Source organism: Olea europaea, chromosome 14 (genome assembly GCF_002742605.1).
Source record: "Olea europaea var. sylvestris chromosome 14, O_europaea_v1, whole genome shotgun sequence".
NCBI lineage: Eukaryota > Viridiplantae > Streptophyta > Magnoliopsida > Lamiales > Oleaceae > Olea > Olea europaea.
Window position 1 is genome coordinate 1,008,243 of NC_036250.1, and position 27,578 is coordinate 1,035,820.

Sequence of the window (27,578 nt, forward strand, 5' to 3'; positions counted from 1 at the left end):
CCGGCCCGGGCCGCCCGTGGCTCGGCTCGGGGCTCGGGCTGAGCCCCATTTTGGAGACACGGCCCTTGCCCGAGCCGGTCCGTGAGCTCACGAGCTTTTAAAAATAATAATAATTAAAAATTAAATTTGCTGCCTAAACTGCTGCCTTTTAAAGGCAGTTTTGCTGCCTCTAAAAGGCAGCAGTTCCTTTTAGTTTAGGAAAAAAAAAAAAAGAGCCTGCCCGGCTCGGCCTGTAAAAAGTCCGAGCAAAAGCTCGGGCCGAGCCTTTTTTTTTTGGCCGAGCACGAGCCCGCAAAAAAGCTCGGCCATTTTAACCGGGGCGAGCCTGAGCCGAAACTTTAGGCTCACAAGCCGGCTCGGCCCGGCTCGTTTACATCCCTAATCATAATTCACATTTTCCTTAGTCAAATCACAACACATAAATCCTACTTTCATGTTTCAGTTAAGATCATAATGGATTGATTTGAATTAATTCAATCCTTGTGGGATGATTCTTGGACTCATAATTCATTTTACCACTTGTTAACGAACCGTACACTTGCGGTGGGTTTTAAATCGAACGAAATAATTTCGTGACCAAGTTTTTGGTGCCGTTGCCGGGGATTGAAATTTAGTTTAATTTTATCTATTGTGACACTAATTCGAACTTATCTAGATTAGTAGTAGTTAGCTTACTAGACTTAATTTCTTGTTTACTTTAATTTAATTTTGTACTATTTGTGCTATCTTAGGGCTTGTATGTAAAGAGCACCTGATCGAGACTTGATTTCCATTGATCCAGAGATCGAACGCACATTTCATCACAGGCAAAGAGAAGCACAGCAAATTCAAAAAGACCAAAAACAGCAACAACAGATGGCTAACGAGCAAAATCGTCTGGTAATTCACCTCAGCGAAGGCGCAGAGGTTGAAGATGAAGGGAATATGGTACTTGGGGACTTCATGGCACCGTTGGTGGTCCAGAGTCAATCTAGCATTGTGTATCCTTCATTTGGGCAACCGAACTTTCAGCTGAAAACAAGTGTAATTCAACTATTTCAGAATCGGCATCAATACCATGGGATGGCTAGTGAGAATCCACATACACACATATCCCGATTTCTCGACATGTGTGAACACTTTAGGTACTAGGGTATCTCAGATGATGCTATAAGACTGTGATTGTTTCCACACACTTTGTGGGATAAAACACTTAAATGGCTGGATTTACTTCCCGTCACAAGCATCACCACTTGGAACGAGTTAGCCCACAAATTCTGCACCAAGTTCTTCTCGCCAGCTAAGGTAGCGAAAATGCGGCATGACATCTCTATATTCAACCAAGGCGAGTCCGAATCATTTGAAGAGGCATGGAATCACTTCAAAAATATGCTAAGGGAGTGTCCTCAACATGGCTTTGATTAGAAGACACAAATCCGATTTTTCTACACTGGATTACTTCCATCCTTCAAGAGCATGGTGGACTCATCATCCGACTAGTCCGTCTCCATAAGAACAATTGACGGAGCATGGGATCTATTTGAGAGAATGGATACAACTTCAGCCATGTGGTCTACAGATCGAGTAGTTCAGAAGAGAACGACGGGGGTTTATGAAGTAGATACTTACTCAGCATTATCCGCGAAGATAGACTCCTTGTTCCATAAGGTTGAGAGCATTTCACAGACCGCCAATGCAAAACAAGTCAAGAAGCCAAGCTGTGAAGAATGTGGAGCAGACCACAATACTGTCAACTGTCCAATTCTCACACAGGGGGTTGAACATGCAGATTTTGTGCAATGGGGTCAACGCCAACAGAACAATCTACATTTAGAAACCTTCAATCAGGGTTGGAGAAAACACCCAAACTTCTCATGTAGCAACCAGAATCAAAACAGACCACAAGGTCAATTTCAGCAGCAGGATAAAAAGCCACCATTGGAAGAGATGTTTGAGAAGTTCATGACAACGACTAATCAGTACATGGAGGCCAACAATCAGTTTATGCAAAAGACAGACGCAACTCTCCAAGACCAAAGTGCTGCAAACAAAAATTTGGAGACACAAATGGGACAGATGGCAATCTCCATGACAGGTAGAGCACTAGGAAACCTACCCAACAACACTGAAATCAATCCTAAGGAGCACACAAAAGCTATAACAACCAGAAGTGGAGTACAACTATCGGAGATACATATAAAAAGACTGTTAGCTAGCAAGGAATCAGCACCAACCTCAGATAACGAGATTGTGGAACAGATTGAACGAACAACAGGGGATGTTGCCAAGAAGAGTTCCAATACATCACGGGGTACAACTACCAATTTTATCAATCCTCATGAGCCACCTATTCCATTCCCACAGAGGTTGAAAAAGAATAAATTGGATCAGCAATATAGTAAATTTCTTGAAGTCTTCAAGAAATTACACATCAATATCCCATTTGCTGAGGCACTTGTTCAGATGCCGAGTTATGTAAAATTCCTAAAGGATATCCTCTCTAACAAGCGAAAGGTAGAAGAAAACGAAACAATGATGCTAACTGAGGAATGCAGTGCCAGAATCCATAAAAGCTGCCTCCAAAACTAAAGGATCCAGAGAGTTTTACTGTACCTTGTACTATTGAAAATTGTCATTTTGATAAAACTTTGTGTGATTTAGATGTAAGTATTAATTTGATGCCTCTCTCTGTTTTCAGAAAACTTGGCTTGGGAGAAGCTAAAGCCACAACAGTTACCCTACAGTTAGCAGATCGATCCCTTACACATCCAAGAGGGATCATTGAAAACGTGTTAGTAAAAGTAGAAAAGTTCATATTTTTAGCCGATTTTCTCATCTTAGACATGGAGGAAGATAAGGATGTTCCACTCATATTGGGGCGACCCTTCTTAGCTACTGGAAGAGCTATTGTCGATGTTCAGAAAGGGCAGCTTATATTGAGGCTTGGCGAAAAACAAATCTCTTTCAACGTGTTCAAGGCAATGAAATTTCCCACTGAGTTAGACAGCTGTTTCCAGATCGATGTAATTGACGGAATAATTCAAAATACATTTCGACTACATCATCCTTCCGATGTATACGAGGCATGCATTGAACATTCTCAATCCACTCACACTGATTCAAGTGAGATTGAAACATGTGCACGATTTTTAGAAACTAATCCACCATATATGCGCAAGCGTCATTTCGAAGAACTGGGAACTAGGACTTCAAAGTCAGTGCCATCTATTCAACAACCTCCCAAGTTGGAACTCAAACAATTGCCACCACACCTTCGATATGCTTACCTGGGGGAGTCTTCTACCCTCCCAGTTATTATTTCAAATACTGTCAGTGAAGTGGAGGAAGAGATACTACTTCGGGTGCTGAGAGAGAATAAAACAGCCATTGGATGGTCAATTGTAGATATCAAGGGGATCAGCCCGTCGCTATACATGCACAAAATACTCATGGAGGAAAAATTCAAGCCAAGTATTGATGGTCAGCGGAGATTGAATTCACACATAAAGGAAGTGGTTAGGGCTGAGGTATTGAAGTTGCTCGACGCAGGCATCATCTATCCAATATTAGATAGTGCATGGATTAGTGCAGTGCAGGTTGTTCCAAAGAAGGGGGGTATCACAGTGGTGCAAAATGAGAAAAATGAGTTGATTCCTACAAGAACAGTTACTGGATGGAGAGTTTGCATCGATTACCACAAACTAAACGCTGCTACTCGAAAGGATCATTTTCTACTATCGTTCATTGATCAGATGTTGGAGAGACTACCAAGGCACTCGTATTACTATTTTTTGGATGGGTACTCCGGGTATAATCAGATTTCAGTAGCGCCTGACGATTAGGAGAAGACAACTTTCACATGCCCCTAGGGTACCTTTGCATATCGTAGGATGTCTTTTGGTTTATGCAACGCTCCTGCCACTTTTTAGCGCTGCATGATGGCTATCTTTTCGGATATGATTGAGAAATTCATCGAGGTGTTCATGGATGACTTCTCAGTGTTTGGGTCTTCGTTTGATGAGTGTTTGGAACATTTGAGTCTTGTGTTACAGCGGTATACAGAGACCAACATGGTATTGAATTGGGAGAAATGTCACTTTATGGTACAGGAGGGTATCGTGTTAGGACACAAAATCTTAGCAAAGGGTATTGAGGTGGACAGAGCAAAGATTCAGGTGGTCGAGAAATTACTGCCACCAACATCAGTGAAAGGTGTTCGTAGCTTTCTCGGCATGCCGGGTTCTACAGAAGGTTCATAAAGGATTTCTCAAAAATTACTAAACAACTGCGCTGTTTGTTGATGAAGGAATCAATATTTGAGTTCACAAATGAGTGTTTGCTGGCTTTTAACAGCTTGAAAGAGAAGTTGATTTCAGCACCCGTGATCATCACACCGGATTGGAACCTGTCATTTGAATTAATGTGCGACGCCAGTGATTTTGCTATTGGGGCCGTATTGGAACAACGAAGAAATAGGATATTTCACGTGATCTACTATGCAAGTAAGACATTGAACAACGCTCAATTAAACTATGCCACTACAGAGAAAGAACTCCTTGTCGTAGTCTACGCCTTTGACAAATTTCGATCATATCTTGTGGGGTCAAAGGTCATCGTTTACATAGATCACGCAACCATCAAGTACTTAATGGAAAAGAATGATGCTAAGCTACGTCTCATTCGTTGGACACTGCTGCTTCAAGAGTTTGATCTGGAAATCAGGGATAGGAAGGGCAGTGAAAACGTGGTAGCAGACCACTTGTCTCGACTTGAGACCACATGGCAGACAGAGACCGTGGAAATCAATGAAGTCTTCCCAGATGAACAGATTTTTGGTGTGGGGGAGGCACCCTGGTAGGCTGACATAGTTAACTACTTAATCAGGTCTATCATTCCGCCAGATTACTCAAGTCACCAGAAGAAGAAATTTTTCACTGAATTGAAATATTATTTTTGGGAGGATCTCATTCTATACAGGCGGGGAGCTGATCAAATCGTTCGTCGTTGAGTACCTGAGGAAGAAGTGCTCTTGATATTAGAACATTGTTATTCATCTACATATGTAGGGTATTTTGATGCTTCAAAAACAGCGATGAAGATCCTTCAATCAGGTTTTTACTGGCCTATGTTGTTTAAGGATGCTTTTGAATTCGTGAAAGTGTGATCGATGTCAACGCAACGGTAATATATCTAGGAAAAATGAAATGTCTTTGAACAGTATCCTGGAGGTGGAACTATTCGACGTCTGGGAGATCGACTTCATGGGGTCATTTCTCCCATCATTCTCTAATCAATACATATTAGTGGCTGTGGATTACGTATTGAAGTGGGTAAAACCCGTTGCATTGCCTATCAACGATGGGAAGGTGGTGATTGATTTTTTAAAGAAAAATATTTTCACCCGCTTCGGCACACCGAGAGTTATAATCAGTGACGGGGGCAAACATTTCTACAATCGTTAATTTGAACAGTTGTTGACTAAATATGACGTTAAATATCGTGTAGCCACTGCATATCATCCTCAAACCAGCGGACAAGTTGAAGTGTCCAATAGGCAATTAAAGCAAATACTCGAAGTCACAGTAAACTCTTCACGAAAAGATTGGTCTAAGAAGCTGGACGACGACTTGTGGGCCTATAGGACTGCATTCAAGACTCCTATAGGGATGTCACCATATCGACTGATTTTCAGGAAGGCATGCCACTTACCTCTTGAGATAGAATACCATGCTTATTGGGTAATGAAGAAATTGAATTTGGACTTGAAGGTTGCAGGTGAAAAACGTCTATTACAACTTAACGAGCTGGATAAGCTCAGAATGGAGGCCTACTAAAGTTCAAGACTCTACAAAGAACGCACAAAGAAGTGACATGATATGCATATTCAGGGGCGTGAATTTAAGGTGGGGCAAAAAGTGCTACTCTACAACTCTATGCTTAAGCTGTTTCAGGAAAGTTGCGATCGAGATGGTCTGGTCCCTATACTATTTCACAGGTATTTTCACATGGGGCAATTGAGATCACTCATGACAGCAAGGGGTTATTAAAGGTCAATGAACAACGTTTGAAGCACTATTAAGGCGACGATTTCTCAAAGGAAAAGTCTACCGTTCAGCTTAAACCACCAGAAGATGCAATACGGTAAAGTCGAGCTATCGACTATAACCTAGTGCTGGATGGGAGGCAACCCACTGTATCCTTCGATTTATTTTACTTTTCACATTATTTTAGGAGTTTTTTAATTTTTTGCTTTTACATTTTTTTTAGGTCATCGTTCATCCATGCATGTCAATAGAATCTAAGTATCGTCCAAATAAAGCCTAGGCATTGAACACATGTTTGGTAAGTTTGAAATGGTTTTGGGTAAGTGAGAGTATAATTCACGCATTTCAAGACAAAATGACGTTTTCAAAAATTTAAATGGGAAATGTGTACTAGAGAATTCAATGAGGGAAAATAAATTTTTGTATTTCATTATGTTTTGTTTTATTAAAATTTTTTTTTTTGTCTATGCGATCGCATAGACATGATGTCTATGCGGTCGCATAGACCCCAATCGAAACAAAAAAGGGGAAAAATCTTTTCACTATGCGACCGCATAGGTATCAACTATGCGGCCGCATAGTAGTGATCCGATCATGGATTTAACCCATGACCGACTCACTCCAACTCATTTTTCCTCATTTCCCTCTCACATTTCTCTCTCAAACCTTAGGTCCAAAAATTCCTATCTAACACACACGCACCCAAAAACATTCCTAAACCCTCCTTCATTTCTTCTATCATTCCCGCATTCATCACACAAACCCAAGGCGAAAAAGGTATGAACTTTATTCCTTCTCCTTATTTAGACTTTGGTCTGTAAGTTACTCACAATTTACAATTGGGAATTGAGTTGAAAGGATGTAAGTAGGCTTGGTTTATGGCATTGATTTATGTTTATGCATTGTAGGTGAATATAATTTGCCAAGTATTCATAGAATGGTGTTGAATTTATTGCACACAACATGTTCAATAAATTACCTAAGTGATGGTTGTGCATTTTATGCAATCCCGCATTTGACATTCTGAATATATACATTCACATACACATTGTGATCAAAAGCCATAGAAATTGAGCTAGAAGCATTCACTCACCAACCACGCACATGTAAGCACCCATGTTAGGTTCACGTCACTTCACAGCACCCACTTCGTCCCTTGAATTAAGCACCCTACGACATCCAATGGGCATGGAATTTGAATATGTGCCACTCCATACTACGTACTTTCATATGCCTGGAGGTTGCTCGGGAAAAATTCAATTTTTCTCGTTGATGTCCGGGGGTGAAAGTGCACACTTGACCATGGGTCACTTGACATAATTAGGATGTTTTGAGCTCCGTTTGTGTGTTTGTTGTTATTTTGCATTTCTTATACGTTCTTGAGCATGTTTTCTAGAAGTTTGCATATTACCCCTTGCTTATACACATGAAAGGCCATGTGAAACATCAAACCCATTTTGCAACACATAGGCACATGACTAGGTCACGGCATGTCACGGCACCCTATGTCCCTTACTTCACACCATCAGTTGACACACCAAACGAAGTCCAATTGAATTGAAATTTGAATATATGGTAAACCTCATTGAAGACTTTCATATGCCCGGGAAAATTTCAATTTTTTCGATGATGTCCGAGGCCGAACACGCGCACTTGGTCATGGGTCCAATTTTTCAAATGTACATGTTTAGGCCTAATTTTCTTAGTTTTTGATATTGGCACACTATTTACACTATCTTGAATATCATGTTTTAAAGAGTGCACCAAGGAGTTATATACGCATGTTGAAGCAAGTTTGGGGGATTTGTGAAATACATGTCTTGCAAATCTCATTCCCTTTCTCGTTTTTCAACACGAAGTTTAATGAATGTTATGTTTACACATTTGCAGGATCCCTCCAAAAAGAACATCAAAAGAAAAAGAGAAGGTTGGTTCCACATTTGGCACAGCCCGGACTAAGGAGCCCGAGGGGGGTGTCAGGCGATTTCTATCTTTAGACAAAGCAGCCCGTTATGCTAATGTTGTCCGTGAGTGGGCACTCATCCCCGAAAGGCCAGTTAAGTTGGAAGATTTCCCGAGTTTTGAATTGGTTTATTTAATCCACAACTGTGGTTGGGAGAAAGTGATTGAAAGACCGCATCCAGTATATGAAAATCCGGTGAAAGAGTTCTATGCCAACTTTAATACAGAAATCGACACGCCTGGATCAGATCATCTGCATCAAACATGGGTTCGGAGTAAATGAATCATGTTTTCACCAGAAGTAATTCATGACTACTATCAGCTAACCTGGACTAATGTGGTCCCAGTCCTGCATGATTTCAACTGGATTGAGGTTGCAGAAGTATTACTGGGACGTGAAAATGCTTGGCCTCTCCCTACTGCAGATTGGTATCAGATTGACCTCACCCCATCTATAGCTATCCTATGGTTGTTCATATGCCACAACATCAAGCCCATATCCCATAGGACGACATTCACAAATCAAAAGGCGGGGTTTATCTATCATTTAGTTCGGGGAAACAAGATTGACTTGGCCATTTACATCTATAACCAGATACACATTACAGGCGTATGGGGAGACAGACACGCCTCGCTGATTTTCCTAAGTTTGATAAGTGGGATTTGTAGAGCTACAGGCATACAAGTTCAGCCTGGGGAGGCACCAGAGAAACCAAGTCCCTATATCAAGCGCCTCGCACTCGAGACCCAGGACCAAACTAGAATTAAACATCAACAGAAGTTGGAAAACGAGCGACGTCGACAGCAACCGGCTGAGGAAGGACAAGCAGCCGAGGACTTTGAAATGCCACAAGCTCCTCTACTACCGGCTGACATGGATACCCAGTTATTGAGGCAGATGTTTGCCACTATGACAGGACACAGTCGGGACATGCAGAGTCTTTAGCACTCATTTGGAGCACTGAGTACCACCATCCAGCAGGTGCAGACCGATATGGCAACCACAAGAAACTTCGCTTCCATTGCCAGCAGTGAGTCCCTTGCAGTGTAAAGACAGATGAGTACCTTTGATGGGCAATTGGGCATGTACGTTGGCAGGATGGATGGTATACAGTGGCGGATAAACGAGACATGGGACCGTCTAGGGAGTTTGGAGACCAGAGTTCAAGCTATGCAGGTGGAGCAGACCTAGTAGTCTGACATATTGAGAGAAACTTTATCCCGCCTTCCTCCCCCTCCTAGAGATGATCGTGCAGGACCCAACCTTCCATCAAAGCCACCATATTGATCAGGAGAGTATTGTTTACCCCATTTTGAATTTCCTTCTTCATTTTGTCCTTAAAATTATGTCTTTAATCTTTCGTTAATCTTACATTGAGGAAAATGTATTAATTAAGTTTGGGGGTGACATAATTTTAAATCTTTATCTGTGTTCATCAGTATCTGTATTCCATTATTGCATAATGTGTGCATAATGAGTGTTAAAAAAAATTCTTGCATTTTATTCAGTTTATTTTAAGTCTTTTCATGTATACTTGTGTGGGCTTGATAACCTTTCTAGTTATGATATTATTATTGGACTAGTTTAAACTGCAAAAACTTTGGATCTGGTGTTAACTAGACTAACTGATACTTGTTGATGCAATACTTGACATCATCTATACACGCTATTCATGCTTGACATGTTAGGTGAATGATTGGATTTTGAGCATAAAGTAGGTAAGAAATGATAACCCTCTATTGAATTAACCCGTAAATGACCTTAAGACAGTTTGGTGATGATTGAGCTATTATAGGGGAGCATTGAGATGAGCGGGGGCTCCGTGCATGAATTTTATTGTGTGGATTGCCTAGACCAGTGGGGTGAAGATTAGGTGAAAATCTTAAATTGAGGGATGATTTTGAAAACTAAATGTCTAGAACAATAAGGGCATAAAACTAATATGTGAGAATAAGACACTTCTTTTCATGCCTTTATGACTCGAGCAAGTAAGTCTGTAATGATATTTCAAAATCTGGTGCCTCAAGGTCAATTGGCCTGGGAGTCACCGGCTCAAAACTCGATACATGGGTTATATAAAAAGCAAGAGGGAAAGAGGTTAATAAAAAGTCATCTGATCGAGCCTTTATAACTCGAGTGAATAAGCCTGCAAGGGTTTAAAACTTGGTACCCTAAAGCCAACTGGTTTGGGAGTCACCGACCTAAAATTCGTTACGTAGGTTATATAGAAAGCAAATAAGAAGATGATAAAAAAAAATCAGAAAAATTAGAGGAAAGTGAGAAAAACAAAAGAGAAACCATAACATAAAGAAAAGCCCTTGGACATTTGGTTGAAGAAACTATACCTTTGAGGCGAGGCAAGTAACCTAGTTTAATCTTGAGTGTCGAAGCAATCAAACTGAGGAGAGCCTTCACTTGTTGACATGTGAACTTGTGATAGTGAGATCAATTCAAACTACGAGAGGGTGATGACTACAGCTATGTAAATTCTTAATCTTAAGACACAACCCTGGGATAATTGAGCGAAAAAAATAAGTTTGGGGGGTTGTGTATCTCTCGAGCGAGTAAGGATACATTTGACCACTTGGGGTCGGAATTCAAATTCATCATGAACCTGATATGTTGGCATGAATTCACACACACACGTCAAATATGCGTTTAACAGGTAAATGTTGATGTCATTTTTACACTGATAAGTTTTCATAAAGTCAAATACTTAGTACAATCATGAGCGACAGCAGGGTATTAAGCCATGTTTGTTCAGAATTAAGTCATTATCTTGTTTGAGGACAAACAATAATTCAAATTTGGGGGGTTTGATAAGTGCGTTTTTGCATACTTACTTAGGTCACAAATATGACTTAATAACGAGCAAAATGATTGAATTGTGACTTAATCTCGTTATATTGTGAATTATAGGGAACACCGATGAATATGGTGAAATTCAGGAGAAAAGACGTGAAAAATGACTAAAATGACGCAACGTGAAAGTTCAGGGACCAAGGTGCAATTATCCAAAAGTTGACCCGATGAACAAATCGAGAAATTGATTAAGCCAAATGCCAATTGATGATATTCTTGGGATGATGGAATGGAAAGAATGAAGAAAAAATGCCAAGAAGTGAAGGATTCAAGTAGAAGGACTAAAATGGACTTTTTCCATAGATGGACCGCATAGTGCTACCCTCTATGCGGCTGCATAGAGGCAAACCGAGAATTATTTCTCACAAATCTTTTACTCTATGCGACCGCATAGAGATGCTCTATGCGGTTGCATAGAGTATTTCTTGGCCAAATCCGCAGTTTCCTTATTCCGTCGAAACTCTTATGGAAACAAGATTTTTATGGTCCTATATAAACGAAAACTTGACCAGAATGAAGGGGACACCGCTTTTACAAGAAAAATGGAGATTTTGAAGGAGAAAACGAAGAGAGAACAAGAGGAAAATATCGCGCCAAGTGAAGATTTGATTGAAACTTGATTCGAGTGATGACGTTTCTTCAACTATTTTTGTATTTTCTTCTTTTTAGCATGTTAGGCTAGATTTTTTATTGTTAGGAGATCGATGAACCTTGCAATACTACGTTTGATTTTTGATTTGGATATTTGACATATTTAAACACATGTTCCGGAATTGAATGATTTATTACATTTTTATTTTCATATTATTATTGTGCACGTAATTATATGATTTTGGTGGCTGTTTTATGCATTCGAAAAAAGGAAAATAGGCTCGACATAGTATAAATCATCATAGGGTCTTATAGCAGATAGAAATATATCTCTATGCCTTGTGTGAATTGTTGAATATTCATGAAATCATAATGCATTTCTGTATGTTAGTATTCGTCATAGAAATATAGTCGAATCACATATTGGGGTAGGTTTGACATTGCTCGAGAGAGATCGCTAAATTAAAATAGAAATATTGATTCATCATTTGTGGGACTGTGTGTTAAATTTGCATAATTGAAAATTGAACGGGTATTGCTTGGAATTCGTGATCCTAGTGCGTTAGTAATTCATTAACCCCTTAAATTCTCATAAATTACATTCAGGTCATTTTGCATTTAGTATAAGTTCTCACTAATAATTGCATCATAATTCACATTTTCCTTAGTCAAATTACAACACATAAATCCTACTTTCGTGTTTCGGTTTAGATTATATTAGATTGATTTGAATTAATTCAATCCTTGTGGGATCGATACTTGAACTCATAATCTATTTTACTACTTGTTAACAAACCGTACACTTGCGGTGGGTTTTAAATCGAACGAAATAATTTCGTGACCACTCCCTTAAATCACAGATTGCCTTCCCGACCTTATATATGCACGAATTCCGGCACGAAGTAACCTTAAGGTGTTAACTAGTAATTGGCACGAAATACAGATTTTTCAAATAACATTAAGGGGGAATTTCTTATTTTCAAAATGGACACACCAAAGCTACCCGATATGAGATGTCACTTAAATGGCTTTCGAAATGGTTTTATTTAAATGCTCAAACATAAGAGTAGCTAGGTTATAGGATTTATGTCGCTACTTGACAATGCCCAGCGACATATCATCACTTTGTGATATTGCAGCGCAATTTAGAGTCAAGGGCTTATCTTTCTTGTAGGTTTTTTTGAAAGTTTTAATTGCTAATAAAAGAAAGAGGTCCTTATTTTAACTATTTCCCATAAGATGGCTTTCTCCTAAAGTAATTCTGAATCTGTAGTTGAAAAGGTGTATCCCGAAGAGCTAATATATACTACCAAATCTTATTTACCCGAGTCTATCGTTCCAAATATTAAAGAACGGGAAAAAGTTTGTCGTTCTTTGGTTGACGAGTACAATTCCTCCATCCACTTCTTCATAAAAGGCCAAAATGATCCTAGGCCCCCTACTAACTTGAAACTGACTGAATCTCATATCACCACCAACCATTTGGCTGTGAAATCTAAACATCTTTTCCTAATGAGGCCTCTTTCTTCGTTTACATGCAATATATCCAAGAGAGTCGTGCAACCTCCTGAAGCCCTTTGAAACTCAACCCCACCCATTGACTCACTCACTTTCTTTCCATTGGAAATCAGCTTGATTCCCACTACAAACAAGAAAAGAACTAAAGAATCCCTTTTCAACATTGGTATAACAACTTCAGGAAAATGTAGAACTTTGAAAAACAGTTTCAATTTATGATAAACAACTTAGATGAAGAAGGTTGCTTGTTATTGTTATTCTTGTTGTTTCTATGTTGTATTCCTCGAGATTTTGGCCAAGAGTAGTTTAGGTTCTGTTGTTCTGATAGCCTGATAATTAAGGTGTACTTGCATATCAACGTCTTTGTGACCTCATTTCTCACGTTGTCTTGCACTTGAGATGCTTCTGGCACGTCAATACTTTAATCAGCTTGGATATGATCAACTTGCGAGTAAGTTATATTTATGCTACAAGCAACCGAGTCTTGTTAGTTTTGTCTGTACTTCGCAGCCGAGGGTGGTCCATCCTTATCTGGACGACACAACCCACATTTTGCCACATTTGATACATGTGTGGATTGTGATCAAAGTCGTAATTAAATAAATTTATGTGTGTTAAATGTGACGTGCACGGTGAACAATATTTTATTAAAATTTTATTTCTTGATTTTTCTGCAACAGTCCATCAGAATGGCTTAACCAAATAATGTGACCAGTGGTAATAGGACAAAAGACGAAAAGGACCACGAGTTACACGAGCGCCTCTATTTAACCTCAAATCCGTCTACATACGGTTTATGTGGTCTCTGTCACTCCTTGCCAGCCTCACATAATTTATCACTTATCATATTCATTTTAATCCAATAAAAAAAATTATTCATTTCCAATAATAAAGAAAAATATAGAAATGCAAACTTGTTTGGAGAGTCTTCTATTAATGGAAAGGATTTGAGATTAGCTTATTGAAACCTCGTTTGGTAGTCATTTTTTTCAAAATATATTTTTCTCTCTCTTTTTTTCAACCTCATATTATTTATTAAAATAATATTACACGTAAATCAAAAACTTTTCTTATTTCTCAACCATTCATTTCACGTCAATTTATTATTCTAAAATTTATTTTTACAAAAAAAAAGCCTATATCAAACAGAGTTTTTCAAATAATTATAAGATCTATCTCCAATTTCAATTCCTTCCAGCACAAACAAGAATATTGACACATAGATGCACTTGAGAGTGGAGCGCTTATAGTATGGCGGTGGTGGCGGAGCTGAGAGCAACCTTTGCGAGTGGCAAGACCAAAAGCTATGAATGGCGGGTATCTCAGTTTAAGGCAATTTTGAAACTAACCAATGAACATGAGAAAGATATAATTGAAGCTCTTCGTTCCGACCTCAATAAACCAGAACATGAAGCCATTCTCTACGAGGTCACATCATTTCATTCTCATTTTTACTTATGAGTACGTATTAGACTAGTGATGATCTCTACTAATGATCGGTAACATTATTCTATCAAAGTGTAACTCCATATTAGGTGAATGTTCAATAGTTCGGCTAAAGTTTTGTTTATTCTTTCGTTGAGTCGTATTCTATATTGTGTAATAAACATGCGATTGAAGTTTTTGGTGCAAAGTTGTACTTTTGTTGGATCCTTTTTTCATGGAAATTGAAGTTTTTGGTGGAAAGTTGTACTATGCTTTAAGTTGTCCCTTCTTTCATCTTTTCATTTTCTACATCTGATTACCGTTATACGTGATGTAGATTTGTGGCGTGAAAAAATCGGCCAAGTTGGCGTTGAAGGAATTACGTCGATGGATGACTCCTGAAAAGGTAACTTTTTCTCGAGTATAGAAATTTCCAAATTGTTCTCTTGATTATCAGTCGAATAAGGTAAAACTTGATTCTAACACTTGTGGTTGGTCGCAGGCAAAAACCTCATTAATCACATTTCCCTCATCAGCTGAATTAGTTTCAGAACCCTTGGGTGTCATATTGGTCATATCAACTTGGAACTATCCTTTTGGTATGTTGATTATGTTTCTCTGTGATGTTCATTCGTTTATTCTTGAGGGCACATTTGATAGGTCATAGATAAGATTTTAGTTTCTTTTATTTCTTTCTTAACATAGTCTGGGTATTATCTTTTGATTCCTTTTTCCTCTAGTGTTATCTTTTGAAGCTGTCATTGGAGCTATAGCAGCTGGTAATACTGTAGTGTTGAAGCCCTCGGAAATTGCCCCTGCCACGTCCTCACTGCTTTCAAAGCTTATCGGGGAATATATGGATTCTTCGGCCGTGAAAGTTGTAGAAGGTGCCGTGCCTGAAACAACTGCATTGCTTGAGCAAAAATGGGACAAAATAATCTATACAGGTATTAACGAATCCAATTACTCTGCGTATTTTTTTATGGCTTTGTGTATAGTTTTTGATAGTTTGCATCAGGGAGTGAAAAGGTGGGACGTATTGTAGCTGCTGCTGCTGCAAAGCATCTTACGCCTGTTATTTTGGAGCTTGGCGGAAAATGTCCAGTGATCGTCGATACAAAAACAAATTTAGAAGTAATGGTTTCTTTTATTAACTAGTTAGTTCCACTTCCAAATTCTTATGGAGCTACAACCAACACGTGCTGTTTGTTTTACTATCGTTATTCTGATTCTTTAAGGTTACTGCACGACGGTTAATTTTAGGCAAGTGGGGTAGTAACAGCGGACAAACCTGCGTTTCCCCTGATTACATATTAACTACGAAAGAGTTTGCTCCAAAGTTGGTAAGTTTTCCCCTTTTGATTGAAGATTTATATGTCCCAACCACCTAAGCCATCGTTGTTCAATTTATCCTTAATTGGTGCCACCTCCACTTGTTAAATTTCTTTGTGTTGTTAACTTTCGATATCACTTATCATCAGGTCGATGCTCTGGTACGGGAACTGAAGAAGTTCTATGGGAAGGAACCACTGGAATCACTAGACCTGTCACGCATTATAAATTCCAGCCACTTCAATCGTTTGACAAAATTAATGGACGACGAGAAAGTTTCTGGTAAGATAGTTCATGGAGGTCAACGAGATAAAACCACTCTGTGAGTTCCTAAGCACAATTTTATACTCTACATTCTTTGGCAACAATCTTAAATTAAACAAGATTTTCTGTTGATTTTCACGTGTGTCGTTCTATCGTGGCAGAAAGATTGCTCCCACTATCCTTTTGGATGTTTCTGAAGATTCTCTGATCATGAACGAGGAGATATTTGGTCCTTTATTTCCCATCATCACGGTAAATTTTGGATTATCTGGTAACAAATTTGGCAGAGCATCATTAGTAATACTGATTTAATCTTTTCTTTTTTGAAGGTCGACAAAATTGAAGATAGTTTCAATGTGATCAATGCTAGAGAAAAGCCACTTGCTGCTTATTTATTCACGAATGACGAAATGCTAAAGGGGGAGTTCGTAGAAAGTGTCTCAGCAGGGGGTTTGTCCATTAATGAAACAACTCTGCACGTAAGCGTTCTACCTCGAGTTGCAATCCATGCAAAAGCCTTTTGTACGCTCGAACAAATGCCTATAATATTGCGTGTCGCGATTTTGCTGTACTTTTGATTTTTTTAACGATGATTGATTAGTTTATCAAAATGAAAAAATGACTAATAGACGGCCATGATGGCGCAGAGTGCGACTCTTACTTTACCATTTGGAGGCGTAGGGGAAAGCGGAATGGGGTCATACCATGGGAAATACTCTTTTGATGCTTTCAGCCATAAGAAGCCTGTTTTACGACGCAGTTTTGCTGGGGAGGTAGCTGCAAGGTACCCACCCTACACCCCCGAGAAACAACGATTTCTTAAGGCTTTTCTAGATGGGAATATAATTGATGTATTCCGAGCTTTATTTGGTTGGTAAGATTCAACTATGTTTCGGCTCTCTGTGTATGCATGAATGCTTCAATGAGTGGCAGTAAAAGGTCCAAACTATGTTCGTGCTTTGTAGACATAGAAAATAATAATGTAATGTGTGACTAATAGATGTGTAATACCTCGGGAGTTAATGAAACCACTTTAGTAAAATTTAGTTGTCAAAATTCATGGGATCAAACCAAGAATTTTTGTTCCTTTTTGAATTCCCGGGATTTACCTACATTTGATTTTACTTTTATGATGTATGCATCCTAAGAAAGCTTGTATGTTTTTTGCCTTGTCTCAATGCAAAGATTATTTTGCCAATTACCAGGGTTTGAAGGCCGAACATTATTTACTTTGTGAGTAGATCATTGCAGTATATTTAGTTGCTAAACACCAATTTTGAGTGAATGAGAAATTAAGTTAGAAAGCGAGCCATTTAAAACAAGGAAATTCTTGGAAATATAATTAGCATATGATGGAATATTCTAAATAGATCGTGGCAAGTGTCAGTGATATCTTTTCTTCTAGAATATGTTCAAAAGAGAGAGTTATATACGTGATTTTTCTGATAGCACGTTCTTTTCAACAACATGTTCTTTTCGTATACAACTTTTTGTGCATTATATATAGACCCCATATGATTGTAGAGCCTACAATTTCTGCATTCATTGAATGTCCAGTTTCATTAAAATAGAGTACAAAATGCTGTTTGATTTGTTCTTGAAGTGCGATTATCTCGGGAAGTGGTCATTGTGTATTGGGTGCCGGCAAACTCTATGCACCATTGCAAACAATTTCATTTTAAATAGAGAGTCTAACTCTTTCCTCAATCGTATTCATTTCATGCATTTCTTGTTTCTATATATTTTGTAAGTTATTATTGTGCACGTTAAAAGTTAGTAAAAACATAATACAATATGCGCTTTTTCTGTCCAATTTGTCTACAATTATTATTTCACACGAGCAACTTAAGATCTAGGTGGTCGAGCAATTATAAACTGGTTGTCAAAAGGGTTGATTTAAGAAAACTATATGAACTCGTTAAAGATGAATACAATCATACTATGAATTACCATTATTATAACGTTTTTAGGGTAGGTCAATTTCACCTAATAAAATGAAATATTTGTGAAATGCCCAAGAAATTTATAGGGTTACATCCTTGCCAAATGTACCTTACCAACATCCAAAGCATATAATTATAATTAAGTAAATTAAAGTATTTATAAGAGTAATTGGAAAATAAAAAAATTACAACTGAAAAAATCTTAATTAAAATGTTATTGTCTATCTTTTAACTTTTTGTCTTGTTAGGCTAAATGATTCGATTAAATTAAGAAATAAATTATTGGAACCTGATGGGATCTTTGGGAATTAAATAAATACGCCTATGATGATAAGATATGCAATCTTGATTTAGATTAACTCACTTTTATTAAAATCTTATATTTTGATACAATCGGACAGAAACATGATGTGGCTATTGTCTTATTCGAACTCTATCTCTAGATAGTAATTGTACACTTGTAACAAATACTGTTCACCACAAAATAATGCCTTCGCTTTCATGTTCATAGGAAATGGTTATTTACTTAGGTAGATGACTTTGAGATACTCTTTAATATCAATATGAATCGAGATTTTTTCGAGTACTCTCTCAAATCAAGATATGATTCAATCATCACTCGAAAAATGTATTTATGTATAAACCATTGCATCATTCTCATAAATTCACAACTTAATTGTCAACTTCTTCTACTTTTTTTATTTTCTATTTTTCACATTTCTCATTCGATCTTGAATGCTATCATATCTTAATTGTAACTTTCTGATCTAGGCGCCCAACCTATTTGTTCACATTCATATGACTTTGACTTTGCATTTTCGACCTAACTTACTATGTATTCAAACAACTAATTCTGTAGGAAATGGAAAGGTGGGATGTATTGTATTAGCTGATGCTGTAAAGCAACTTACGCCCGTGATTTTTTTGGAGCTCGATGGAAAATCTCTGGTGGTTATTGTAACGCTTTGAAATCTTTTTCATCTTCATTATTTTATTCTTTTATAAAAATAGGCTCGAGGTGTTACCAAAATCTCATTCATCTAATTTAAGCGGAAATATCACTTTTATTAAGTGTTGAAAATTAAAAATGTGATTGATAATTCGATAATAATAAAATAACAACTTAAGTAAAAATTTCATCCATTCCAAACTATTAATTTAATATTTAATATAAAATGTCAAACATTAAATAACATGCATTAATATAAAGATATTATTCAAATTAAAGTTGACAATTATATTTTTTGGAAACTTTACTTGGTGACCCCATAAACATTCCTCATCAATCTTCCACACGTTCACATAATCGGTTCTCATCTATAAAGTTATTGTAAGAGTGAATATTTTTTAAAAACATTCAGTAAGAATATGTGCACATTCTTATTAACAGAGTATGAATATAAAATGACATGACATACCGACATTTCTAACGTTTAGAGCAAACTGATCACGACATCCAATAGCTCAAGAAATTTCATAAGAATTCTTATATCCCGTAGAATTTACATATATGACCAAACGATTCATCTCGTAAGATTTAATATATTCGACCTAACAGTCCATCCCGTAGGATTTAACATAAAAAGACCCAAAGGCCTTAAAAGTATTTCATGCTAAAATTTATATGAACATCATGAAATAAGATTTTACCATTTTGTACTATGTATTCTTACCTCAATGACACCAAAATAAAATTTGAAAATATGACTCGTAGAATAGAATAGATTGTGTGTATTGAATTTATAGGGAGTGCGCCCTTTTTTCTGAGGATTATAATCTAGTTAGATCGCCTATATATATAATTTGGCTTGTAACATGAAGTCACCAAATGTCATATCAGTTTCAACCTTCGAATTCCAAAGGCATTTGATATAATTAGAAAATTGATGAGATGAATTAAATTAATTGTTATCAAGTTTAATAAGCTAGTTACGTTTAAGATATTATAATGTTATTTTCAATTTCCAATGTAGCTGTATGAATTGAAAGAAAGTTTTGATTTATTATTATTTATATTTTGTTTATAAAATTTAGAATACTTTTTTTCTATAAAAATAACTCGGGTAAAACTATTCTAAAAATATTTATTATTGAGCTCTATATATGCTATTTAACACGACCTACAAAATGAGTATAATATCGATATATTTTTGTCAACTTTTTGAAATACTTAATTATTTGACCCAAGTAACTTACGGTAAAATTCTAAAAGTACACATAATCAAAATAAATCATTTATGCAAATGAGTGAGTTGCATGTATTACTTTAAATTTTGGACTTTAGTGTGACGATAAGGCTCATGTACTATTTTATTTGTTAAATAATCAATATTAAGTTTAGGTCCCATATGAAAAATAGTAAGAAAAATTCAAGGTGTTACAGTTATTGATAAGAACTTAAATTTAGAAGTAATGATTTTTCCATTATTAATTATTAACTTTTATGGAGCCTAAGCTATCGTATGTTGTTATATTTACCGTCTTTATTCTGTATTTTCAAGGTTGCCACAAGACGAATAATTGGAGGCAAGTGGCTTCAAACTGCAGGCAAAACATGTGTCCCCTGATTACGTAATAACTACAAAAGCGTTTGCTTCAAAGCTGGTAAGCTTTCCCATTTGATTGAAAATCGGGATAACTTAATCAACTTGGATATTGAATTTCTTTCAATAACTTCTAAAGTAATTTCTTATCAGATAGATGCTTTGACATCTGAACTGGAGAGTGTAGTGGAAATCCCTTGATAAATCTTAATTTCGGGCTCAGAAAATAATTAAACGAACACCGATTTACCTCTGCTAGACCCGAGACTTTCGCTTTCACTTTAAACTGCAATCTTTCTTTCTAACCCCACAAAGGAGAAGGGTGGTGGTGTTAACAATCCACAAAGGTATGGAGAGGAAGAAAAATATATCACAATGGTTGAATCTCACTCACAACCTCACATGGCTTCCCTCTCTTTTGGCTGCCTCTCTTCTCTCAACTCTCCTCTCCATTGCTATAACACAAGAAATTCTATGGAGGGGAACCTCTGAAATCGCTATACCTATCACGCATTGTGAATCCCAACCATTTCAATTGCTTGACAAAATTAATGGACGATGAGAAGGTTTTTGGTAAGATAGTACATGGAGGTCAATGGGATAAAACCAATTTGTAAGTTCCGAGCTTGATTTTACACTTAGGCTTTTAAATCAAAATAGATTTTTTTGTCGATGTTATTACTCTCCTGTCTATCCTGGCAGAAGAATTGCTTCAACAATTCTATTTCTTGTCGATGTTATTACTGTTCCGAGTTGTCATACTTGGCCAACTTATTTGGGCCAATGGCCTACTCAGGCCGAACCACGTGACACTCGAATCGAGGTGGCATATATTATCGAGGTGGGCTATGCTGAAGCCCTTCACGCCGAAGTCCACTATCCGAGGCATGCCCCTTTACCGAGGCCTGTTAGAGTAACCGAGGTCCACATGTTGATGCCTATGAGCCGAAGCCATGATACTGAAGCTGGTTGAAGCTAGCTGAAGCCCTCAAGTGGAAGTATTGTATGAAATGGCCGAAGCCCCGAAACTGATACAAGGGCCTCCGAACTACATGGGAGCATCCTCCACAATCACTTCTCCCAAGAGATCGTCTACACAAAGATCTTGTTAGAATGATTGATGGAACGTTTGTCATAAGCATAAAGGTCAAGTCTTGTCACTAGCATGGAGGCTCTGCACAAATAATAAATGGGCAGCAAGCTAGCAAGTCAAGCCCCCTGCCTAGGAAAAGATGTTTGAATCAAAGAGATGAAGCCACGTGCCACCTCATCCAAGGGCTCTCATTTCGCATGTATCACTATAAATACTTCTCTTGTGTAACATCAGGAGACGAATGCAAGAATCAATACAAAGAACTACACTTTACTCAACTCTCTCTCTCTCTCTCTCTCTCATTTTACTTGCAATATACAAATCGAGTTTACACATATTCACATATACATTTACGAACACTGGTTGGTAATTATTGTACAATCGGATCACGAACAACCCGCCGGATTCCGAACGTCACTGTCCCGCGTCTTTGGGCTACTCCCATGCCCTTTGAATCGCTCGTTTTAGACCGTCTACGTGTCTTAGCGTGTTGGAATTCGCCCACGTGTGCGCGGGTGGGACCGGCATCTATTGGCAACACTTTTGGGGTCAACAGATTGGCGCTGTCTGTGGGAAACTATACCATAACCACGAGCAACCTTGTGGTAAAAGCTTACTGAAAGGACATTTGGGCAACCCCCCTTGAAAAAGGATTTGTTCTTGGAAAAGAACAGGAGGAAGCCCCATTACTTAGCGAAAACTGAAGTCTGACAAAAGAAAATGAGCTCCAATGAAGATACTCCCCCCAGGAGGGTAAGAGAAAACACGAACGTGCCTCCTTAGCCCGCTGCCCCAGCAGCTCGGCAGAGACTCCACCACCACCAAAGAAGAGGTGTGATGCGTGTGACGGCACGATTATCAAGAGAAATGGTCGCCATGGCAGCCAACATGAGGGATATTGCTAGCCAAAATTTGGCTATGAGGGAGCTTATGGCCCAAATGTAGGGCCAGGGAGGCTTCCCCATTCCTCCATATGCCCCCTAAGGGCACCACCAGCAAGAGGATAAAGTCCAAAGTCATAGAGCTGCTACGCCAAACTATGGTCGAGGTGGAAGCCCATTTGAAAGGGAAGTGGAAGTTGATGTTTCCTCCAACTACGCTTCTGGCCAACCCACCGAGGTCCAAATGAGCCATGATAATTTCCCACCTCCGTATGAGAAAGATCCAAGACAAAGGAGGGCAGGAAGTGTTTTTGACAGAATTAGCCCTGCCGAACCGAGGCTAAGGCAACAGCAGGCTCAACAGCCTTGGATAAGGCCGCCTCCTCCACCTACAATGCCCCAGCAGGCGGAGAGAAGGCAAGAAAATGCCCCCCGTGTTGCTCCGCCTAGAAATAGGCGACAGAGGAGGGAGGAAGAGGCTAGGGATCTCCCCGGGACCTCTCACCAACAACTGGGGCATGAGGCTGATGAGTACGACTCTGATGAACAGCAGAGGTCCTGCGACTTGGAGGATGACGATGAGAACCTACCATTCTCAAGGGAACTAAGGAATGCCCAGGTCTCGAACCACTATGTTATGCCAAAAATACCAAAGTATGACGGAAGAGGCGACCCAGAGAAGCATCTGAATGTTTATAAAACTCACATGAGCCTAAGGGGCGCCACCCCAACCTTGAAGTGCTGAGCCTTCCATTTAACGCTTAGTGGTGTGGCTGAAATTTGGTATAGCAGATTGCCACCTGGGAGCATTAGAAGCTGGCCCGAGTTCAAGACAACATTCTTGAAGAGGTTCGCGGTGAGCAAAGGAGAAGCCCCTATCCAACGTCTCCAGCACATGAGGCAAGCACATGGGGAGTCCCTAAAGAGCTTTTTATCACGCTTCACCGATGAGATGACGTACTGCGTACAAGTCAGTGATCGAGAGGCACTATCCGTACTAAGGGGAGGTCTGAACATGAATACCTTATTCTGGAGAGAAGTGCAGAATCAAGACCCCACCACCTATGACGCTCTACTCGAAATGATGAGAAGGGAGATCATCAACGAAGAATTGATTGAGCATAGGAACAGGGCAAGTAGAGGCCTCCCGCCTCCTCAACGATAGTGCGGTAGAGGCCCGACCTCCCACCTGATGGGCTACCAGATGAACCAGGCCGGGAATGAGAACTCTGGTCAAGCACTTGCCACCACCACTTTGAATGCGGTTCCCACCTTGGCATATGAAGATGTCAACCCAATTACTGACCCCCATCAGATGGGGGCTCAGGAGATGCCCCATAGGGGGAGAGGCCGAGGTCGAGGCTCTGGACCTAGAAATAGGTCAAATTCGAAGCCCCCAGGATACTGTGTACACCACAGGTCCTAGGGCATAACACAGCAGATTGTAGAGACTATGTACAACGTTTTCGGTAGGAACCCATTAGAGACAGACATGATTCACCCCAGGCAAATAGGCCCCCGTCCAGGCACGACAATCGACATGGACGTGAGGAGGTCGCTCCCCGTCAAAGGGATGTATCCCCACGGTGAAGGGAGCATGACGCGGAGAGGCCCAGGAAAGGGCGTAAGCACCAAAGAAACCGACAAGTTCGAGATGAAGCCTCTATCCATGAGGTGGACACCATATTTGGAGGTCCGTATGTTGGCGGTGAAACACGAAACTCCAAAAAGAACTATGCTTGGGAGGCTAAACACCCCCCTTTGACAAGCTACATTGTAGGTAGTAGCTCCCGAAGAAACCAGGTTCCACCCATTGTATTTACCCAGGAGGACGTAGAGGGAGTTCATTACCCCCATTGCAATGCACTTGTGGTGAGGGCTGTCATAGCCAGGAATGGGCTCAAACGAATGTTAGTTGACAACGGCAGCTCCGTCAACATTCTATTCGGATCCGCCTTTGATAAAATGATATTGGATCATCAGCTGACGCCCACCACCACTCCATTGTACGGATTTATCGGAGATATCATCACTTCGAGGGGAAAGATAACACTAGTAGTGGAGATGGGAGAATCCCCATGAACAACGATGAACTTCATGGAGTTCCTCATCGTCGACAGCCGGTCGGCCTACCATGGGGTGTTGGGCAGACCAGCCCTAAAGCAACTGGGAGCAGTCACCTCCATCCACCACCTATGCATGAAATTTCCAATAGAAAATGGGGTGGCAATGGTGAGAGGCGACCAAAGAGGCTCGAGAGAATGCTATCTAAGCTCCATCAAAAAGGTAGAGCCCCGGGACATCCATGTAATCATAGCTGACATGGTCATGGCCGACGTCCTAGGTGATGCTCCCACCGAACAAGAAGATGTTGATATGATCGATGCACCACCTAATTCGGAGGCGCTGGTCATCGATGAAATTGACCCTCGCATCATGGAACACGAGCCTCAGGCATCCCCAGTAGAGGAACTTGAGAGCTTCTCGGTAGACCCCCGAGACCCATCAAAGGTGCTGAAGGTAGGCGAATGCCTATCCAACATTCTGAAGGAAAAGATTAAGGATTTCCTGAGCAAGAATCTTGATGTCTTTGCCTGGAAGCATAAGGACATGGTAGGCATAGACCCCAAGGTCAGCTGCCACCACCTGAAAATTGATCCTAAGGTTGCCCCACATAGACAAACAAGGAGAGCCCTCAATCCTGAGAGGTATGAGGCCCTAAAGGAAGAAGTTTAGAAGCTCATCCAAAATGGTTTCATCCGGGAGGCAACCTACCCTAGATGGGTCTCCAACCCGATTTTGGTAAAGAAAAACAACGACAAGTGGAGGGTGTGCATTGACTTCACCAACCTCACTAGAGCTTGCCCGAAAGACAGCTTTCCACTCCCAAGGATTGACCAGCTAGTAGACACCACAGCTGGGCACGAGTTGTTGAGCTTCATGGACGCGTACTCCGGCTACAACCAAATCCCCATGCACCCGACCGATGAATAGCATACCTCTTTCATTACGGATCGAGGCCTATATTGTTATAGAATGATGCCCTTTGGGTTGAAAAACGCCGAAGCAACCTACCAAAGACTCATAAACAAGATGTTTGTGGACCTCATTGGCAAAACAATGGAGGTCTACGTGGACGACATGCTAGTAAAAAGTTTGGAGGTCGAGGACCACATAAAGCACCTCAACGGCACTTTCCAAATCCTAAGAAGATATATGATGAGGCTCAATCCCCTCAAGTGCGCCTTTGGGGTAGCCTCCGGCAAGTTCTTAGGGGACATGGTCAACCAACGAGGAATTGAGGCCAATCCCGAGAAGATTGAAGCTCTATGCAAGATGAGGTCCCCCCAAAAGCCAAAGGAGGTGCAAAGTCTTACCGGGCAAGTGGCCGCACTTAGCCGTTTCGTGTCCAAAGCTACAGAAAGTACTGAAAGCTGGGAAGAAATTTCAGTGGACTGAGGAATGTGAAGAGGCCTTCCAATGCTTGAAAAGGCACTTGGGGCAAGCCCCCCTCCTCTCCAAACCTAAGCCCGGTGATATCCTACAACTATATTTGGCCGTCTCCAATGAGGCCATCAACTGGGTTCTGATACTGGAATAAGGGTCTACCCAACTCCCTGTATACTACACAAGTAAAGCGTTCCTATCGCCGGAAACCCGTTACCCCGATATGGAGAAGCTCGCTTTGGCTTTGATCACGGCCTCTAGGAAATTGGGACCCTACTTCCAAGCTCACACCATCCATGTATTGACAAATTTTCCCCTGAGGCAGGTACTCCAAAAGCCTGAAGCCTCAGGAAGGTTATTTAAATGGGCAGTGGAACTCAGTGAATTTGACCTTGTATTCAAGGCTAGGGCAGCCATAAAAGGGCAAGCGTTAGCTTACTTTGTGGCTGAATTCGCCAACCAACCCGAGGTGGATGAAATCATGGAACCTTTCGAACCCCCCACGTGGAATCTTTTCATTGATGGGTCAGCTGGGGATGTTGGCTCCGGCACTGGGGTTGTCCTCATTAGCCCCGAAGGTCAAAAGCTCACCTCGGCGGTGAGGTTAGGATTCAAAGCTACCAATAATGCAGCAGAATATGAGGGACTTCTTGCGGGCCTCAGGCTGGCCACCGAAATGCAAGTAAAGAGGCTACTCATCAGTAGTGACTCCCAGCTGGTTGTTAGCCAGGTCAATGATAACTTCTGAGCCAAAGACAAAACGATGGTCTCCTACCTGAAAATGGTGATGAACCTCATCCCATCCTTCGAAAAGTTTGAGTTGATCCAGATCCCCCGCATCGAAAATGCGCATGCTGATGCACTATCGAAGCTGGCTAGCAGCAAGGACTCAGAGCTACTCACAGTAGTACCTATTGAGCACCTCCTCCTACCTTCGATCGAGACCCCAACTGTAATGTGGGTCGCTGGGACTCCCACTTGGATGCAACCAATCGTAGCATACCTTAAAGATCAGGCACTGCCAACTAACAAAAATGAGGCTTACAAGCTAAGAAGGAGGTCAACTCACTTCCTCTTCATTGATGACGTTCTCTATAAGAAAAGCTTCTCCTCTCCACTCCTACGGTGCGTCGGAGGAGAAGACGCTACCTACATATTGAGGAAAGCCCACGAGGGTGTATACGGCAACCACTCCACAGGTCTATCTCTGGCACAAAAAATATTGAGGTAGGGGTACTACTGGCCTACACTAAAGCTGGACGCCCTCGACTTTGTACAGAAATGCGATAAATGCCAGCGCTTCTCTCCAGTGCAGCGACAACCATCGCAGGAGCTGACCACCATCTCTAGCCCCTGGCTTTTCTCAAAATGGGGTGTGGACCTCATAGATCCCCTACCTAAAGGTAGAGGAGAGATAAGTTTTGCAATTGTGGCTATTGATTACTTTACGAAGTGGGTCGAAGCCGAACCACTGGCAAAAATCACTGAAGCCAACACCTCCAAGTTCTTATGGAAAAATATTATTTACCGGTTCTAAATTTCCCACTCAATTGTCTTAGACAATGGCAGACAGTTTGACAACAAGAAAGTTAGAGAATTATGCGAAGAGCTCGACATAACGAAGCACTTCTCCACACCTCACCACCCACAAGCAAATGGACAAGTTGAGGTCGTGAACAAGACGATCAAGCAC

General features: G+C 40.1%; 1 protein-coding gene across 1 annotated transcript; it reads left to right on the plus strand.

Annotated features, from left to right (window-relative positions):
* The first annotated feature begins 14,119 nt into the window (after positions 1-14,119).
* LOC111408706 (aldehyde dehydrogenase-like) lies at positions 14,120-17,113 on the plus strand. The gene is made up of 10 exons (XM_023038456.1): positions 14,120-14,385; positions 14,720-14,788; positions 14,885-14,981; positions 15,123-15,329; positions 15,401-15,516; positions 15,621-15,725; positions 15,864-16,036; positions 16,140-16,230; positions 16,308-16,457; positions 16,626-17,113. The coding sequence occupies exons 1-10, from the start codon at positions 14,209-14,211 to the stop codon at positions 16,854-16,856; spliced, it is 1,416 nt and encodes a 471-aa protein (XP_022894224.1). The 5' UTR covers positions 14,120-14,208; the 3' UTR covers positions 16,857-17,113.
* Positions 17,114-27,578: the final 10,465 nt, after the last annotated feature.

What these genes read in the sequence shown, in the direction of transcription:
- LOC111408706 (XM_023038456.1), top strand. Translation starts at nt 14,209, where the DNA reads ATGGCGGTGGTGGCGGAGCTGAGAGCAACCTTTGCGAGTGGCAAGACC. An exon ending in GGACAAAATAATCTATACAG is followed by an intron (nt 15,330 to 15,400) that starts GTATTAACGAAT and finishes AGTTTGCATCAG; the next exon opens with GGAGTGAAAAGGTGGGACGT. An exon ending in ATACAAAAACAAATTTAGAA is followed by an intron (nt 15,517 to 15,620) that starts GTAATGGTTTCT and finishes TGATTCTTTAAG; the next exon opens with GTTACTGCACGACGGTTAAT.